The 20,000-nt window shown below is 48.6% G+C and overlaps 1 protein-coding gene across 1 annotated transcript in view; it reads left to right on the top strand.

The window, feature by feature from the left end:
- Positions 1 to 20,000, top strand: part of phka1a (phosphorylase kinase, alpha 1a (muscle)) — a 52,264-nt gene that overhangs the window by 7,208 nt on the left and 25,056 nt on the right. The window contains exons 4-11 of the mRNA XM_083640584.1: positions 1,181 to 1,349; positions 2,506 to 2,588; positions 3,779 to 3,859; positions 16,925 to 17,023; positions 17,334 to 17,480; positions 18,153 to 18,206; positions 19,028 to 19,150; positions 19,271 to 19,366. Of these exons, the coding sequence (XP_083496710.1) occupies positions 1,181 to 1,349; positions 2,506 to 2,588; positions 3,779 to 3,859; positions 16,925 to 17,023; positions 17,334 to 17,480; positions 18,153 to 18,206; positions 19,028 to 19,150; positions 19,271 to 19,366 (852 nt within the window). The remainder of the gene's footprint in view (positions 1 to 1,180; positions 1,350 to 2,505; positions 2,589 to 3,778; positions 3,860 to 16,924; positions 17,024 to 17,333; positions 17,481 to 18,152; positions 18,207 to 19,027; positions 19,151 to 19,270; positions 19,367 to 20,000) is intronic.

Below are 20,000 nucleotides of genomic sequence, written 5' to 3'. Positions count from 1 at the left end.
TCAACAATACAGTTTACTCGGTGTGAGTGTGCAGACAGACAGACAGACAGACAGACAGACACACCGACAGACAGACAGACAGACAGACACACACACACACACACACACACACACACACACACACACACACACACACACACACACACACACACACACACACACACACACACACACACACACGATCCCCCTTTTAGATTTCTAACCCAACATAGGATAAGCAATAACCACGCCCTGTGGCGCTGGGATTGGCCAGGAGCAACACTGGAGGGCGAGCAGCCCAGCGATTTCATGAACCAACTCAAGAGCTCTTGAGAAGGACAGCGGGCTGCTGTGAGTGCCTTCTGCCCGCTGCTGCCTAGCTGTTCCTGTGTTTATTTTGATTTGTTCTGGTACACCGTCCTCGTCCATGTCTCCCTGTCATATCTATGATCGTTCCCGTTTTCCCCTCGGCTATTCAACACGTCCTCACCGCCCTCGCAAACTGATCGATCATTTCCTCATTCCTCCGATGATCAAACACATCTCTTGATTACTTTCTCCCGTTTTCTCCTGGCTGGCACAGAGGAAGGCGACTCCAGCTCGGCGTTTCAATTGCGTTTCTCCTGTCTGCACAAGGAAGCGTTACCCGTTCTCTGCTTTCCCTCTGCTCAATTTCAAAACAACAGCTGCGGTATGTGTTTGATCGCGTGCTGTCGGCTACCCTTTGAAGGCAGGGACCTGTGTCTGTGTGACAGGCTGGGCAAGTGTTTGCTGCAGGCGCTGCACCAATAAAAACAAAAACACGTCAAACACGTCCTTGGCGGGGAAGGCCATTGCTGATAACACGTCAAAGACGTCATTGGCGGTGAATGAGTTAAGGGCGCCTGTTCAGAGGGAGGGGAACTGGTTGGAATAGCGTGAACCTCCCACGTGCTATGTCCTACCGGTGAAGCTTCCTCGGGCAGGTGAAAAGAAGCGGCTGACTTGACTGCCCATGTCTCGGAGGATGCATGGAATCAGTCTCGGCTCTCCCCAGATCGGCAGAGGATGGAGTAGCAACCAGGATTGAGTAATTCAAATGAGCACTAAACGGGGGATAAAAATGGGATAAAAAATCAGGAAAAAAACATAAAAAAAAAAAAGTGTGTGAACCCTGACTATCTCTGATCCTGCCCCCCTCCCCCCTCCTCTCTCTCCTCAGCTGGATAAGGTGGAGAAGTTTAAATACAGTAAGAGCACCTCAGACTCCCTCCATGCCAAGTACAACACACGGACCTGTGGCACGGTGGTGGGAGACGACCAGTGGGGCCACCTGCAGGTCGACGCCACCTCACTCTTCCTGCTCTTCCTGGCTCAGATGACAGCATCTGGTACGACTGTGTGTGTGTGTGTGTGTGTGTGTGTGTGTGTGTGTGTGTGTGTGTGTGTGTGTGTGTGTGTGTGTGTGTGTGTGTGTGTGTGTGTGTGTGTGTGCGTGCGTGCGTGCGTGCGTGCGTGGGGGGGGGGGGTAATAGTGTTGGGTGAGAGAGTACATTCTCCTGTCAGCAAACCCTCATCAAATTACAGCAGGGGTTTTCAAAGTGGGGGGCGGGCCTCCCCAGGGGGGCTCCAAACAGTTTAAGCGGAGGCTCAGTGAATGGAAGTGAAACAGTATTGCATTAGTTATGAAAAGGAGGTCTCATAGAATAGCCTACATGTGTGTGATTTGGTTAAAGAGATAGTTCAGAGATAAAGTACTGTAGTTTTGGGTTTGTGACTGTTTTTCCCATTTTCCCAGAGTCAGAAACAAAGAAATGCCTTCAGACAGACCTGTTTTATAGTCTGAAGCTATCGTGTCTCAATTGTTAATAATTGTTGGGATCAAATAACAAACTCATGATCCCATAGGCATTCAGGAAATTAGCAAAACTACTACGCAAGTAAATTAGATGCTGAAGAAGAAGTGCACAGTATGTTTTCTATCATTTAATCTAGTGATAAAATCTAAGGTTATATACAATTTTTTTTATTTTGGCCTGTGCAAAAATCAGTGTTTCTCATGTGGCCCACCAGGAAAATTGCCCACGACTGTTTTAGATGGACCGTGCAGAAAACAGTGATGGTTATTCTATTATATTAGAGTAGAGATGGGGTTCCACCGCACTTCAGCTAGGTAGGCAGGTCTGGTGCATCACAGTTCAATGCCTTTTTATTTAGATGCAAAGTACAAGACTAACGTTTCGATGAAGATCGAAATGTTAGTCTTGTACTTTTGTCTCTTGTACTTACAGTCTATTATATTACTGTGCCATCACATTTGATCGTCAACGCGTAACAATATTCTATATAAAGTTTGTATTTCATGACATTTATTCAGCAGGTTAGACTGGCTCGTGTTTGCAAAACACAGACAATGGCTTTTTATGTCTGCATTAACTATTTACTGCATACATATTGTATACTGGAAGAAATCAAGTCTCTGTTCTGTGTGTGTGTGCGTGTGTGTGTGTGTGTGTGTGTGTGTGTGTGTGTGTGTGTGTGTTGTAGGTCTCCATATTGTCTACACCCAAGATGAAGTTGATGTCGTTCAGAATCTCATGTTCTACATTGAGGCGGCTTACAAAGTGGCTGTAAGTATTTCTTAATTATCTTTATCTTCAAAACCAAATTTAAAGGGACAGCTCACCCTAAAATACAAGACATAATTTTCATCCCATCTATAGGGCTATTTATCCATCTAGATCGTTTTGTGTTAGTTGCCTGGGTTTTGTAATTATTGGCTGTAGAGATGTCTGCCTTCTCTCCAATACAGTGGAACCGGATGGCACTTGGCTTGTGGTGCTCAAAGTGACAAAAAAATACATTTGAAAAACTCAACAACAATCATGACCCGGTTACTCAAGATAATCCACGGAACCTTGTTGTGAGCAGTTTCATGTAGGAACTATTTTTTATTTTCGACCGAACTAAACCCACTAGCTAGCTACTGCTCTAGCTGCTGCTAGGTTAATGTAGGAACTAGCTAGCAGCTAGCGGGTGTAGTTTGGTCGAAAGAAAATAGTTCCTGCCTGAGGGATTCAGCACAGCACCACAAACCTGTAAAGGGGCGTTCACACCGAGATATTTATTTTTCGCTCTGTCGCTCAAGTCAACCCTTTGGAATCGCTCTGTCGCTCTGTTTAAATCGCTCATCAACAGGCACACGAAATGACGGACATGTGGGGGATATAACGTTACGCAATGTCATGCTGTTTGTCCACTACGAGCCACCGTCATTGTTTACAAGCTAAGCCTATCAGCGTGCTCCTAATGCAAGCTCCATACCGGTAGTACAGACTTCACTTCATGTCAGCTGTCAGCCTGTCAATGCGGTTTGTTGCCACACAATAAACCAGCGGTTTGTTCCAAGCCAGTGTGATCCTTGACTCACTCTCACACGGCAGCCAATCAGCATTGAACAGCGAGCGACTGATGCCAGCGTATTTTCGCTCGAGTTGGAATATTTCATCTTGAGCGACGAGCGTATTTTCTCCCTATCGCTCTGTCTCTGCCGCTCGGACGCCCAGCGATTATTCTCCCAGGCGAATATACGCTCAATCGCTCGTTTGCATTGACTTTGTATGTAAACTCGACGCCAGCGACAAACTTTAATAGGTCGGTGTGAATGCAGCTTAAGAAGCCGTCTAAGGCCGGCGCCATGTCAGTAGTCAGTGTTGCTATGTCATCACTGAATGGGATTATTTGTGAAGCCCTCTGCTGGAGAGACAGGGGAAGCACTGCTGTTGTGGTAACACTATTTGTCTTCTGTGGTGCCCCGCAGGACTACGGCATGTGGGAAAGAGGAGACAAGACCAACCAGGGCATCACCGAGCTTAACGCCAGCTCTATAGGCATGGCCAAGGTTGGCACACGCACGCACATACATACGCACACACACACACACACACACACACACACACACACACACACACACACACACACACACACACACACACACACACACGCACACACACACACACACACACACACACACACACAGTTATCCATAGATTAGAGCAGGGGTGTCAGACTCATATTAGGTAGAGGGCCGGATTTGTTCAACTGAGACCTCATGGGGGCCGGATTTGTTTTTTACTAAAATCAATTCGACTCATTTACCCATTTACTTCACAAAAGAAATACTGCTCTTTCCATTTCTCTTGAAACTGCCTGCATTCCGTGTCAACCTTTCTCTTTTTCGACAGCATCTTGTTGATTCCTTTGTTTTTTGGTAGGTAGCCGAATGCGCGATTCAATTCCAGCGTGGCATCATGGCGGCTTTGTTTATACCTGATGACCTACTGACATACTTCCTTGTAGTGCAGGTTAATTAACTTATGAATGAACTCTTAGCTTGCTTATTAGCCACATATAGTTCATGATAATGGGGTGCAAATTTAATAATAATAATAATAAAAAAATAAAAAAATCTTTTTATATTCCAAAACATCTCGCGGGCTGGATGAAACCTGTATCTCTGACATCCTTGGATTAGAGTCATCCATACATTAACAGACGCTGTAAGACGCACAAATCCATTTACATGCAGACACACACGCACCCATGAATGCACAGAAACATGGAAACACACAGGAATACATCATCATAACCTTGTAAAGAAGCTGCGCAGTTAGAAACACAGTGAGCTAAAAAAAAAAAAATCAACTTAAAAAAAAATGTTTTGGTCCAAATGAAATGTTATATGGTCTCTCCTGATTCTAAATATAGCTGACTCGTTTGGTTTGACTAAGTAAAACTATTTTTTAAGCATTTTGCAAAATGTCTATGGGAAAATAAATGGTGGATGAAATCTCTTGGTGCGCATGCTGAAGCAGGAAGTGACGTCGACTTTGGCTCTCTATATCACAAGAGAAATGCCCATTCTACGACACTCACCATATATCAAGACGCTCAAAACATGTGGGAGTCACCGTGCAAAAGGCATTTTAGGGATGGAGTGAGAGCCTTTGAGAGCAACACTTCAGGATCCAGAACGACATTTGATCTGATGCAGGATTATCAGGTTGTTTGGGTCGGGCGGGCGGCGCTCGGTTCTGCCAGCACAACACATCGCAGCAGACCAGACAAGCTGCCAGCTGGGCAGAACACAGGGTCCAGCTCACTTGTTCCGAGAAGGTGTCTCCATCTCCTATTTTGGGCATTAACTTTTTTTTTAAAGAGGCAAAAACCACCTCAAACCTCAAGTGAGCTTCTTCTTGTCCCTGTGGCCTTTGTTATGTGGGGAAAACCACGAGAGAACTTAAAGTTCGCATTTCTGAACATAAAAGCAATATTAGAAATAAAGAGGAAAAGTCGTCTGTAGCCAGACATTTTAATTCATTTGGACACGATGTGTGTTCTCTTAGGTTCCAGGGGATTGAGTCTGTTGGTCCCTTAAAGAGGGGCGGTGACAGAGACAGGGCCTTACTACAAAGGGAGGCATTTTGGATTCATGCCCTACACACAGAACACCCTAAAGGCCTAAACGAGGAGCTACTTCTTAGCTGTTTTCTTTAATATTTTTTCTTGTTCTCTATTGGTGTATTCTTAAGTATGTGGTTGCGATTGTGCTGAGAACATTGGGACCCCTGTGCCTGTTTGCTCCATGTGTGGCTAGCCAACCTCTTACAGTAGCTTGTCACTAGAGCCCCCGTTGTAAGTTCTGGTATAATCATGCTCATTATATACAGAGCCTTATTGTGAAGCACTTCCGTTTGGAGGTCTTTATACAATACTTTTAACTTTTCTATGTATTATTCTAAATGTATTATTTTCAATGTATTACTAAATAGTTCCTTGCCTCTACTCGGGACAAGGCACATTACAAAATGTTTTATTTTATTTTCCTAATTGATTGTACTTCCGGCATGACTGTATATAGCTGCCTTTTTTTGCCTGACACAGCACAACGCTGAGGAAGGTCTCTGACTGAAACGTTCGTTGCTGCTGCCCAGGTGTATTGAGGAGGAAATAAATCAACAAAAAAGACATTTGGAGTGCTGGCTTTTCTCTTGTCCTTCTTCTTTTTTACCCTCTTTTTTTTCAAAATTGAGGAAGTTTTTTCTCACGAATTTTGCTGCTTCCACCAACCATATGTGCACATGAACATATTGTAGACCTGCTAATATCGTGCATTCCTTTATAACGTTAGGGTTGTGCTACAACCCAGGTTTTACGAGTGAGAATGAGAGCTCTCACTAGTGCCTTAAACGCTGCAACGCAGCCCTATGGAAGACTGTTATTTTGCTCCAAAATTACTTTTCATTAAAACCTGACCACCCACCCGTAGGTGGCGTGGTACCCCCTGGGACTGACACGGATCCACGTGACTACGTCACGTCCTGCCAGCCCAGGAAATAATCACTCTAATTTCTTCCAGCCCGCTGAGATCCGACGCACCCCGTGACGCATCGACACAGCAAGGCTGGGTAGTGAGAGCTCTCGTTCTCACTCGTAAAACCTGGGTTGTAGCACAACCCTAACGTTTTACTTCATTTCGAACTCAAGCTCTCACTAGTGCCTCCATTCAACCGACCTTGCTGCCGGGAGCACCCCACAGGGCGACTCGAAAGGCACCGGTGAACCACGGCCATATGGCAACGTTTATGCCTGACCGTCTGACATATTAGAGTGGCAACGATACTACTTTCTTGCCACCGACAGCACCGCGTGCGCGAACTGCGCACCGGACACGTCGAGACTGTAGTACCTGACAAAAGTGTGATGAGAGGACCATGAGGCCGCGGCACACATGTCCTCCACCGACACACCGCGCAACAACGCAGAGGATGTCGCAACACCTCGCGTAGAAAGCGCCTTGATACCCTCCTGGGGAACCTTGCCCACGGCAGAGTATGCCAACGCGATCGCCTCCACTATCCAGTGTGATAAGCGATCCTTGGAAAGGGGTCCGCCCTGGGCCCTTTGCCCAAAGCAAACCAACAGCTGATCTGTAATGCGTAGAGAACGCGTCCTGGCCACATAGGCCGAGAGCGCCCTTACGGGGCACAGCATGAGCAAACGTCTCTCCTCGCCCGTCTCTAACTGAACGTAGGGGGACAGAATGCTGATAAGTCTATGACCATAGACCTAAAGCTGACATTAATAATCTTAGGTTGGTAAGCCGGGTTAGGTCGCAACTAGGGTTGCACGGTATACCGGTATTAGTATGGTACCGCGGTTCCCTGCCGTTAAAAAGGATACTATACCACGTTAATTTAGTACCGATACTTAAAAAAATGTCATGGGTTGCGTCAGTGTGCGACCGTGGTGTTTGTTAGCGGAGGAGAGAGACACAGCGGCATTACAGTTGAGAGCCTGTCTCCCACCTCACGTGAAGGCAACACAGCCTTGCCTTGAACCAATGGTGACTCGTGAAAAGTGAAAAAAAGCTCGTCTCTGACTCTGTCTGCTTCATGTGGGGGCGTGTCGACTTTCCTCTCTTCCCTCTCTGCTCGCTCTCTGGCCACAGTCGTTCAGTCCTCACTACAGCACCCCGACACACAGGACAGACGCAGCGAAAATGGCAGCGGCTTCTTCTAGTCTTGCAAGCCGACCAACGCTTGTAGAAAAAGCAGATGCACGAAGCGAAATATGGAAATATTTTGCTTACGTTGCCGACAGCGAAGGCAAGCCCGTGGACACATCCAAACCAGTGTGTAAAAGGTGCTTCAACGTGACGCAAGCGAAAGGATCAAACACATCGAACCTGGCTAAACATCTTGCCGACGACAGGCACCCCGACCTGTTCAAAGAGTTTAAAGACCGACAGGTTAGCGAACGTGAACGATAAACATACATGCCCTCAAATAAGTCCAACGAGTATTGTGTGACAAGCGAACTTGTTTCACTGAAAAAGTTCGCTTGTCACAATAGCCTACTCGTTTACAGTGAAACACGAGGCAATGTGCTGGAGCACAGATCTCTGCCAAGGAGAAAGTCATGACATGTAACGTTTAGGGGAGGGGACATCAGATGACTGCATACCATGTACAATATTTAATAACACTATGGTCCTCAATGCCAGTGTTATTAAAGCTTTTACATGGTAAGCAGTCATCTGATCTCACCTATCCTAATATTTACAATAATCCCAATTATTAATGATATACGAATTCATTGTAAAAAACACCTAGCCTACACGTATGGGGGGGGGGGGGGGGCTGGGAATACACCACATAATAAGCCTACATTTCAATAGCCTACATTTATGTGTGAAAATAATATATATTACTAGATTAACCATAAATCAGGCACTTCATGTTAATGAAGCTTAGGAGCTGCAAGTACCGGTACAGAGTACTTTTTTTGGATAAAACAAATAGCTATAATAGTGTAGCAGCTGTGTGAAAATATATTTTATTTATATTATTTATAAGTTTAAACGGTTGACATTCCTTTAAAATATGTTTACAGGAGAGATTATGTTAATTTTACACTAGATAATAAAAGTTCTAGCATGTTCAGCGCCACACGTGGTGGCAGTACTACCAGCATGTAGTAAAATGACTACATGGCTGTGCATTACCTTGTTAAATCAATAAAATAAGTTTTAAGTTCCATGTTTTGTCCCCTCTATTTATTCCAATACTTTTCCTGATGTTTTAGTTTTTTGCCGTGGTATCGTTTCAGTATCGGTATCGAGATACTTAGGCAGGTATCGGTATCGAACTCATAATTTTGGTATCGTGACATCCCTAGTCGCAACGTAACCCTGCGCCCATCATTACCACACAGGCCTGCTGCACCGAGAGGGCAATCAGGTCACCAACTCTCTTTCCTGACGACAAGGCCAGCAGCAGCGCGGTCTTTAAAGACAGAACCCTTAAATCGGCGGAGTCCAAGGGCTCAAACGGATGACCCGTTAGCCCGTCCAGCACCGTAACCAGGTCCGATTTGGGGGAAAAAACGCACCGCGACGGCGGGCGCAGTTTACGCGCCCCTTTCATGAGGCGCAAGACCAAAGGGTACGCCCCCACGGGGCTCCCTTCAATTCCCCTATGGCACGCAGAATCGCGGCTACGTACAGCTTAAACGACTGCGGGGACTGACCCGCGTCAAGCAGGCTCTGAAGGAAACAGAGAACTGGTCGCACACTGCAGTTCACTGGATCCACGCCCTTACTTGCTGCATAGTGCATCCCACATTATCAGGCAAGCCCTGGGCTAGCAACTGGTCCGGTTCAGGAGCCAGACCGCTAGCTTCCACCTGCCTGGGGAGGGGTGGAACACCTCCCCCTCCGCCTGGGATAGGAGATCGGCCCGTACCGGCAATGCCCAGGGCGGATCTTGCGCCAGGGAGACCAGGTCCGCAAACCATGTCTGCCTGTGCCAAACAGACTAAAACGAGCCGGAGGCGCTGTTCCCTCACCCTGTCCAACACCTGACGGATCAGGGGGGGGTCGGGGGAAACGCATAGAGCCCCTCCCTCGGCCACGCGTGCGCTTTTAGCGCGTCATGACCTAACGGGGGCTGTCCTCCTGGATCGAGAACCACAGTGGGCAGTGTGTCGCGCGCCGCGATGCGAGAGATCGACGCAGGCGCGACCAACCCTGGCCCAAACCTGTTCCATCACCCGAGGGTGGAGGCACCACTCCGTATAACGGGGATTGCCTCGAGACAGCAGGCCGGTCGTAACTCCGCCGTCCCGGCAGATAGACCGCTGACACTGAAAGGAGACGGGGATACACCCACAGGTGAATCCCCGCTATGGTTCAGCGCCCCCGACCGCACACCGCCCTGTTTGTTCAGGTGGGCGATCGCTGCCCTATTGTCCGAGCGAATCAGCACATGGTGCCCATGTGTGAGCCGCTGGAAGTGTTACCTCCGCATGCCGGGGGGACTGCGGAGGCAACGTTCTCTTTCGAGTCTGGCCGCACGCGGACTTGTCCGGCAGTGCGGTCCCCAAGAGAGCTCCCAACCAACAATGGGCCCATGGCGCCATTGATGGTGGGCTTGTCCTGAGGCAGAGCCCGGCGAATCGCCTTCAGCTCTAGCACGTTTATGTGGCGAAGCTCCTGAGCCTCCCACCGGCCGTTTGCCGAAAAATGCCCGCAAATCGCACCCCCTCCCCAGAGGGAGGCGTCTGTGCGAATCAACCATCCTGAGCGGGACAGGGCCCCACCGAGTACCTCTCGAGAGGTAACAGGGGTCCGCCCATATAGCCAGCGCCCGCCAGGCCTGACCTGTCAGAGGAACCCTGCGATGACGGTCCCCGGCCGAGTCCAGGCGAAGCCTGAGAACCATATTTGGACCACGAGAGCATGTGTAGCCTCCCTAGCGGGAGCACATGCAGTGCTGAGGCCATCAGGCCCAACATCACTGTGCACTGATGCACTGACACCGAGGGCACAGACCTAACGTCCTTGGCTTGCTGTCCGAACCGTGCGAGCCTGTCGCTCTGGCGAAAGGCTCGCAGGAAGTATAGCTCGAGCCCCAGGAAGGTCGCCGCCTGCGCTGGGACGAGGCAACTCTTCTGCCAGTTCACAAAAACCCTAAGGTTTGCCGGTGATCGGTCACCACCTTGGTATGATCCGCGGCACAGACCCTCGAGTCGGCCGCTAAGAGAACGTCGTTGAGATATAGGAAGACGCGGATCCCCCTCGTGCGGAGGGGAGCCACGGCTGCCTCCACGCACACCGTGAGGGTTCGCGGGCTCAAAGACATGCCGAATGGCAAGCCACAGAACTCGTAAGCCTTCCCCAGGAAGGAGAACCTCAGGTATTTCCTGTGTCTCCTGACCATGTGGACATGGAAGACCGCACCTTCCAGATCCCTGGAAGTAAGAAATCCCCCTGTCTCAACTTGAACAGGCGGGGAAGAGAGCATTCGGGATGGGACTTCCTCAGCGTCTTGTTGAGACGCCGAAGGTCCAATTTTGGACGCATGGAGCCGTCCATGGCCTCCTCCTCCACGGCCAAATCGGGGGTCCCGTCGAATGTGGGTGGGCAAACTGTAGCGCGTATCCCCTCTGGAGGGTGCGCCGTAATGGGGACGGGGGAACATAGATGCTCCCAGGCATCGAGCCTGTTGGACAAGATGGTCTCTTGTGGCCAACGGAGCGGAACCCGTTCCACCACTCCGATCATACTCTCTCCCTCAATGTCCCCATAGGAGACAGTGAACGGTCATCAAAAGCAGAGAGCATATGAACTGAATCAAGTCTCTCTGCCCGCTTCGCGCTCAGAAAAGAGTATCACCGTCTCATCATCGTGGATAGCGAGACTGAACATTTTAGAAACACATTTCTCAAGTTAGAAACTATAGAAATGATCCCTGAAATATAGTCATGAGCATATTGCTGGGCACCGGGACCTTTCGATCCGGTGCCCTGATGGGGGGGCGGGACGTGAGAGGCTACGCCCCCCCGCCGCATGGACAGTTCCGTAGAAGCTGTGCATGCTGGGGGAGAACTTCTTACGCAAGCTCCGCCTACTGACGCGCTGTTGTATCGAAGTAACCCCCCCCCCCCCCTGCCGTGCGCCTTTCGCAGGCTGGGGGGACTGCGGAGGTAACGTTCTCTCTCGAGACGCACGTGGACTTGTCCGACAGTGCGGCCCCCAGGCGAGCTCCCGACCAGCAATGAGCCGTTGGTGCCATTGATGGTGGGCTGTCCTAGGAGCCTCTAGCCGAGGCCAGGCCGTAGACATGGACCAAGGCGAGTCTTGATGCTGGGTATGAGACCCTGGGCGAGCTCCCGACCGAACTCGGGCCTTGGGCACCGAGGACGGTTGGTCTAAAGCTACAAGCCGCAGGCTGGAACTAAGCCCAGCCTTGGTGAGCCAACCGGTGGGCTTGACCTGGGCGCTGCCAACCGAGGCCAGGCCGTGGCCATGGACCAAGGTGCGCTGTGCCCCCAGCCGGGCTCCCTGCACTTGCAGGGGGCGCCCCAACGAGGGAGTGCGACCCATGGAGAGCTCCCAACCACCCCGGGCCTTGGGCACCAAGGGCGGTGGGCTTGTCCTTAGAGCTACAAGCCAAAGGCTGGCACTGAGCCCAGACCTTGGCGAGCTGTAAGCCCTGCTGGACGCGTAGCGCCAGCAAGGAGCAGTATGTCTATTGTAGCGGAGGTATCTCGCGCCCAATGTACTTAGCACACAGGTACTAACTGCACGGGTGCACGCCAGCTATCTGCAAAATGCTATCGTTCTGTGCTAAACAGTACTAATATTGCTATCTGCACCTATGCAAGGCAAGCTAGCTTTAACACTTCTTTGAGAGCGGACCTTGGTCAGCTCTAAAGAGCTTAGCTGCGGACAAGACCGAAGGTTCAAGGCGCCTGTGCCGCGTGCTCGTGCCCAAGGCCGAACACGCACTTAACGTGCCGATTCATACTCGGCCAAGTAGTTTTACACACGGCCCATCCCCTCCCTGACCTTCCCTGCTCAGTAGCAAGAGGAAGCAGGAAGCTAACCACTAATAGCAAGCTCCCGCAGGGCGCACCCTATTAGCGGGAGTACTGCTTAAGCAAGCTAGCAAGAAGCACAGGCTAGACAGTAAGCAACCCGGAGGCTAGCGAACGTGCGCGTGCAATGGTAACGTAAGCGGCAATAGCCCATCCCGAAGGGGGGGCACCAATACCCACAACCTGTTAACCCGAGAGAACAGACGTGGAAGCCACTAGCTAAGCTAGCATAAGCACTGCGAGACAAGCGTGCGCTAACACAAGCCTGCGCACAGGCCGGTGCAGCGCGTCTCTACCCTGTATCACGGGGAAGCAAGCGTGACCGCAAGCAAAGGCCAGCGGCCCGCGAAGCTAGTCAATCTCAGAAGAAACTCCTCAGCGGGAGTTGCAATCTAGTAGATGCTAATTGCACGAGGCAAGCAACACTTAGCAGACAAGCAAGCTGGCTAAGATGGCGTAAGTACTGAGAGAAGCGGCCCACACAAGGTGCGGGGCGAGCTCACCTAGCTAGCGAATCGCCCAGCTAAAATCTCAGACGCCAGTAAAAGCTACACTACATTTATGTAGGTATCAAATTAATTGTGCCGGTCGTAACCGGCCAGTAGCCTCACAGCTAATACAGCACCTAGCTGTTCCCCCCTCTCTCTGCTAACAGGAAACGGGGTTACACATCGCTAGATACTGGCTGCACGGGAGCAAGCAGCTAACTAGCTATTTCACTGAAGAGCATGGCTACTAGCTACTACTCTCGCTTAAGGCGTGCCCTACACAGAGGTAGCTGGCGCGAAGTACTTAGCACACAGACACTAACTGCACGTGTGCACGTTAGCTATCTGCCACAATAACCGGGTGTGTTACCCTGTCTGGGGACGCAGCCAGATATGGAGTGCTACAAGGTAGTCCAAGCTAGCTGCACTGAGCAAACTAGCTAACTATCTAACGCGCGCGCTAAAAAGCCGGCGTTCCTAAAGTACCTAGCAACAGAAACAACCGCACGGATGCAGCTAGCTACTGTGACAACTGTGCTATTTAGCCTGTTGTTCTAGTGCTAACGGTACAAGCTATTCTGCATGTATGCAAACCTAGCTAGAGTTATGAGTGCAGACCTGAGTCATGCGCTCGAGCCTAACAACGTTACCCCGTTCCCGGGGAAACGTTTCACATCAACTGCACGGCGGCAGCTGACAACAGTTAACTAAGGAAGATACTCTTAGCTTTTTAGATGACTTGTTCCGACGCCGCAGGTGAAGGGTACAGGGTCGGGTCTCCGAAGCCTGCTTTATCCCGTCCACGCGACCCTCTTGAGGTGGGCACGTCAGCCGGAACGAGCCTAGTATCTAAAGCTATATAATATAACTCCTCGATAACCGCGGAGCTTTCACAAAACACGTCTTCACAGCGGGTGGAAGAAAGCGGAAGAGTGATTATTTCCTGGGCTGGCAGGACGTGACGTAGTCACGTGGATCCGAGTCAGTCCCAGGGGGTACCACGCCACCTACGGGTGGGTGGTCAGGTTTTAATGAAAAGTAATTTTGGAGCAAAATAACAGTCTTCCATAGGGCTGCGTTGCAGCGTTTAAGGCACTAGTGAGAGCTTGAGTTCGAAACGAAGTAAAACTGGGAACTGGTAATCTTACAGTTCAAAGGTCATGAGCTGGGACGGTGATGTCACCAGAGCTGGTATTTCCCATTCCAAACTCGTAGGAGCCTCAGCAGCCCCGACCTAAAAAAATCCAATATGGCTGCTCCGCGCAACAACAGTAGTTATAATCGTAGTAAATGCTATTTAGCACTTCTGTCTTGTTTGTGTCTCATTAAATCAGCTGTACACACAGCACTGCCTAACTTCTATCTGTGTGGACATGAGGCTGCAGTGTTTGTATGCGCAAAATCCCTTGTTACCAACTGTTATTGCTAACAATGGCTAGCCTGGCTAGCGGCTGGATCTGACCAAGAGGTGGCTCGCAACAGTGAACTTCCCAGCTCCAGTGTTCTGCAAATGGAGCCCTAACAAAACGGATGTGATGTCATTTAGCCTCCACATCCCAGTTATTTTGCGATAAAGGTCAAGGAACGCACCAATAGACTGAGGGAACAAACACAGCTGATCTTAGCTTAGGAGTACAATGGCTGACAGGGGGAGGGAGCGCAGAGTGTTCTATCTCAGAAGCAGGACAGGTGCTCCAGCCACTCATAAAAACCTCCTGGGCACCTTGGAAAGAGTCCAGTCCCTCAGAAAGACACTGACCTTTAGATGACACAGACAGCCCAGACTGACTGGCAGTGACAATCACATACATGGATTATATCACCAGACCCTGCAGCCAAGATGGGAGGAGCCTAGGACTTTGTTTTGCTGGTGCTCGTATGCACAATAGCATCGACGTCATCTTATATTGACACATATACATCCACAACATTAGTCCTGTCCTATGGAACAGGTGCATGTGCACAAGTGTACACACACACACACACACACACACACACACACTCATACGCAATTTATGAGAAACAATTTATTCTGTGAAAGAGACTCAAGCAGAGAGAGAGAGAGAGAGAGAGAGAGAGAGAGAGAGAGAGAGAGAGAGAGAGAGAGAGAGAGAGAGAGAGAGAGAGAGAGAGAGAGAGAGAGAGAGAGAGAGAGAGATGAGAACAGCTGAGAACAGCTGAGAATGCTGATGTTCATTATTTACTGATGAGGTGTTTAACACACTGCTTCTGTACGCACCACTCTCCCCACCATACACTCACTCACTCACTCACTCTCCCCACCATACACTCACTTACTCACTACCTCACTCTCTCACTCACTCACTCACTCTCATATACTCTCACTCATATAAACACACACACACTCATAGTCTCTCATTCACTCATCTCACTCACTCACTCACTCACTCACTCACTATCATAGACTCTCTCACTCATACAAACACACACACACACACACACACACACACACACACACACACAAACACACTCATAGTCTCACATTCACTCATCTCACTACTAAGGCCTGGTTCTGTGGGCGAGCACAATTGCTCAACTTGAGCACGCTAAGCACGTGAACTCTGTGTAGCCTGAGATATTTCTAGTATATATATATACATATATACAACACACTTGCTCTCTTTCTGTCACTCTCACTTTCACACTCACACAACGTGCACGCGTGTGTGTGTGTGTGTGTGTGTACACACACACACACACACACACACTGTTCCTGACTCAGCCTTGCCCTTGAGGTATCAGGTTCTCTGCAGATTTCCAAGAATGGCTTCTCACTCATAAATAACAGTACTCTCAGTGGTACACACACACACGCACGCACGCACGCGCACACACACACACACACACACACACACACACACACACACACACACACACACACACACACACACACACACACACACACACACACACACAGAGGTTAATTTCAGACTTATCGGAAGCAGGCCCCACAGTGGGATGTCCCTGTGTTTACAACATGAAGTGGGATTTGAACCTGTGGTTTCCTTGACTGTACCATAGAGACACTGTGGAGCGCTTCATCATTCAGAAACCACGCCCAAAACGGGGGGAAACAAAAACTCCCCCCCAATCCTGGTGTATCTCCTAATGTCGCATGCAAGCATGGTCGCGTGTTGCACACAAAGATCGTATATACGGAAGACTAACACTCCAACTTACTTCATTGACAGCTAGATCCACATTTTTGTTCTCGCCAATTCTCAATGGCTTCCTTGTTTTCCTCGGGAGTACAACAAAACTTTAATTGTCGATTTTCTTTTAGATTTGTTGTCTGCGCAGCCCACCACGCAACAGCTTTTAGCTATGTTTAATTCAAGGAAAATGACGCTGGTGTATGGAAGTGAATGGAGCTCTTTCCCCCGTGATGGGCGTGGCCTATTTCATGCAGTGTCTCTATACTGTTTTATATTACTACACTCTGCTCTACTCTATACTGATATACTGTGACAATGATTGTGTCAGCTGTGAAATGTATACATATAAAAAAAAACGTAAAAGTCTATCCCCTGGTTTGCTAAAATTATTGTGGGTGCAGAAGTGAACTACAGATCATTTAAATCAGGGTTCCCACTGGTCCTTGAAATCCTTTATGAATTTGGGGGGGGGGGGGGGTGATCTTGAAAGTTTTTTTTAATAGACATAAATAGGCATGGGTCATTGAAAGTGCTTGAATTTATATACAGTATTTTGTGCAAGAATAGAAATCTTTAGATTTTTGTTAACTTAGTTAGTAAATAGGCTCCGTTCCGTGCGTGGCACGAGTGATTGAAGTGGAATACAGCGGCAAGAAAGCTAACGTTAATCGAACCAGCTATGCCTGGACAATATTTAAAAAAAAAAATCTCAATATACTACTATGCTATGCTTTACTCTACCATGCTATACTGTAGTTGGTATTTTATACTACTATGCGGCTACTATACACCATGCTACTACACTGTATGATTTGATACTATACCTATACCATACTTTGCTCTGATGGTCTGTTCCTCCAGGCAGCTCTGGAGGCGCTGGACGAGCTCAACCTGTTTGGAGCTAAAGGAGGACCTGGCTCTGTGGTCCACGCCTTGGCTGACGATATACAGCACTGCCAGGTACACACACACACACACACACAGACACACACACACACACACACACACACACACACACACACACACACACACACACACGGTTAAGAAGATCGAAATAGCTATACTCACGTCTGCATTTTGCAAGTCGCACAAGGCTTCAATTTAAAAAAAATCTCTTTTCAAGGGCTGAAAAAACATGTAGAAAAGCAGTGTCTGTATATGAAATATAATAGAATTCATATTGACAGAACTCGGAAAGAAAAATTGTCATCAAACAGCCCTAGTTGATCTGGTGCATCCTCTTCTCCCTCTCCTCCTCCTCCGTCGTCAGTCCATCCTGACGTCCATGTTGCCGCGGGCGTCCATGTCCAAAGAGGTGGACGCAGGAGTCCTGGCCATCATCTCCTACCCCGCCTTCGCTGTGGAGGACATCAGCATAGTCAACCTCACCAAGGAGGAGATCATCTCTAAACTACAGGTGAGCACAACACAGGGGAGTTGGGGAAGATCTCCTCCTAGCTTGACTTTGCTGTTGACATGTGCAAAGAGGCCATCTACTCTAAGCTACAGTATGCTGACTGCCATCAGAAGATTAAAGGCAGCAGTTAGCAGTGATCTCATTTCACAATTAGATGATTTGTTGGCTGCGAACGTTTCATTCTTCCTTCTTTCTTTTTCCACACAACCTCCTCTGATCTGATCTCTAATGCTGCCAGAAAAATGACACGTTCTCAGCTTCAACCAAGAAGGAAATGACTGCCCTTTTCCTTTGTAGGATAGTGCAGGTGAATACAGACCAGTAGATTAGAATAGATCTCCTCCACGTACTTTCCTGTCAAAGATATTATATAGCACGTTAAAACTACAGGTGAACAAACAGGAAGAATAATGTACAACCTTTTTATGTGCTAACTGATTGTTGATATAATAACTTACCACCCATCTTTTCTGTGGCTGACACTAGTATATTGCAGACAGTGGCTTTAGATCACATTGATCACAGTTCAGTGTTCTGAGATGAATTTGTCCTTCTGACTTCCTGTGTGTGTGTGTGTGTGTGTGTGTGTGTGTGTGTGTGTGTGTGTGTGTGTGTGTGTGTGTGTGTGTGTGTGTGCGTGTGTGTGTGTGTGTGCGTGTGTGTTGTGTTCAGGGTCGATATGGCTGCTGCAGGTTCCTCCGAGACGGACACAAAACTCCCAAAGAGGTAAACGGCTTGTGAAGATGGATGCTGTCTCCTTCTATCTCTGTGTCTGTCTTTTTTTCCCCCAGTTTGAAATATTTCACTGTTTTATTTTGTATTTTTTAGATGAGTGATGGTTTCAAATGCCATTATCTACAGACTAGAGGCTGCATGTCACCATGTTTTGTGCAGGACAGTAGAGCTTATGTACTTTCAGACGTACATTGGCTGTTTCCAAAGGGGCCTACGTGATTTCTATTGGCTGAAGGCTCTCTCTCTCTCTCTCTCTCTCTCTCTCTCTCTCTCTCTCTCTCTCTCTCTCTCTCTCTCTCTCTCTCTCTCTCTCTCTCTCTCTCTCTCTCTCTCTCTCTCTCTCTCTCTCTCTCTCCTCTTTTGTGTTATTTATTAACAGCCAGACGCAGCCATGCAGAAAGATAAACAAATGCACATGGTTTCAGGGTGCGTTCAGGGACTGGCTGTTGTAGCCATTTGTCTTGGTCAGCAGCACCGCTTGTCTCTAATGTAACGGGGCCTTGCTACAGGCCGTTTGGTTAATACACTCTGGCACATGGTGTGTGCGCCTTTTCTCCTCGAGTACAGAATAATAAGAAAGTCTATTTACGTAGCACTAATCTTAAAGAAAACTTTACAAAGTGCGTCACGAGGAGCATAAAATGAAGAAAGCGTAGTCTAACATGAGTGTGGTATGTCCTTCCCCTGCCCTACTGAGTGCTGATGTGAAGGGTGTTGTTGGGCAGCAGAGTGCAGGTTCAAGTCCCGGTGTCGTCAAACATGCACCCCGCTGAAGACTCTCTCTCCCCCCGTCCCTCCCTCCCTCCCTCCAGGACCCAAATCGTCTGTATTACGAGTCTGCAGAGCTGAAGCTGTTTGAGAACATTGAGTGTGAGTGGCCTCTGTTCTGGACCTACCTCATTCTGGATGGTATCTTCATCAATAGCCCTGAGCAGGTACACTTTGTGTGTGTGTATGAGTGCATGGTGCGCTTGTTTCAAGTTCAAATGACAAAACAAAAGAAGTCAAAGTGTTGAATGTGCGTGTCTCTTCCATCGTTGTATTTATGACTGCAGGTGCAGGAGTACCAGGAGGCTCTGGAAGGCATCCTGATCAAACAGAAAGACGGGATACGGCTGCTGCCAGAGCTCTACAGTGTCCCCGCAGACAAGGTGACGGCCATAATAATGTCATTCTTTATACATCCCCAAAGGGAAATCGTCTGTTTGCCTCTGAAAACTGCACTACGCATGATTTCTCTCTCTATATAAGACAATACACCCTTATCAGTCTAAATGGCAAGGTGGCTGAGTGTCCTATGGCTGTTATTGAGATGCTGCAAGCGGAGTCTCATCTGCAGGCGTTTTATGTTCCCTCCTTACTCTGCACCCTGTAGTATCCGGATGTGTTAGCACCCCCTTGTGGAGTGTCAGTGCATTTCACTTTTTCATCGATTTTGGTTCATATCAAATTCCCCTCCCTGTTCAGGCACAGACTTGGGAAACATTACAGGATAACTAAACCCTAAAACAAAAAAATTCAGGTTTAAACCAATGTATATGACGTTTGAGGTGTGTTTTTTACCATTTTACCAAATTACCAAATTCCATGATTCCACCCGTGTTTTCCATTTTGCGGAAATCATATGGCCCTATGTGTGGTAGAGATCCCTCCACCCGGGGGGAGCGCTGTCGCCTCACAGCTAGAAGGTCCATGGGTTCGATTCCCACCTGGGACGCTGTGAGCGCTGAAGGAGTGCGTGCCCGTCCGCATGTCCTCGAGTGCCCGCCGCCCGGGTGGGGTCGT

Source organism: Poromitra crassiceps (assembly GCF_964638095.1).
Source record: "Poromitra crassiceps genome assembly, chromosome: 7".
NCBI classification, from domain to species: Eukaryota; Metazoa; Chordata; class Actinopteri; order Beryciformes; family Melamphaidae; genus Poromitra; species Poromitra crassiceps.
This window is presented reverse-complemented; position numbering and strand designations above follow the sequence as displayed.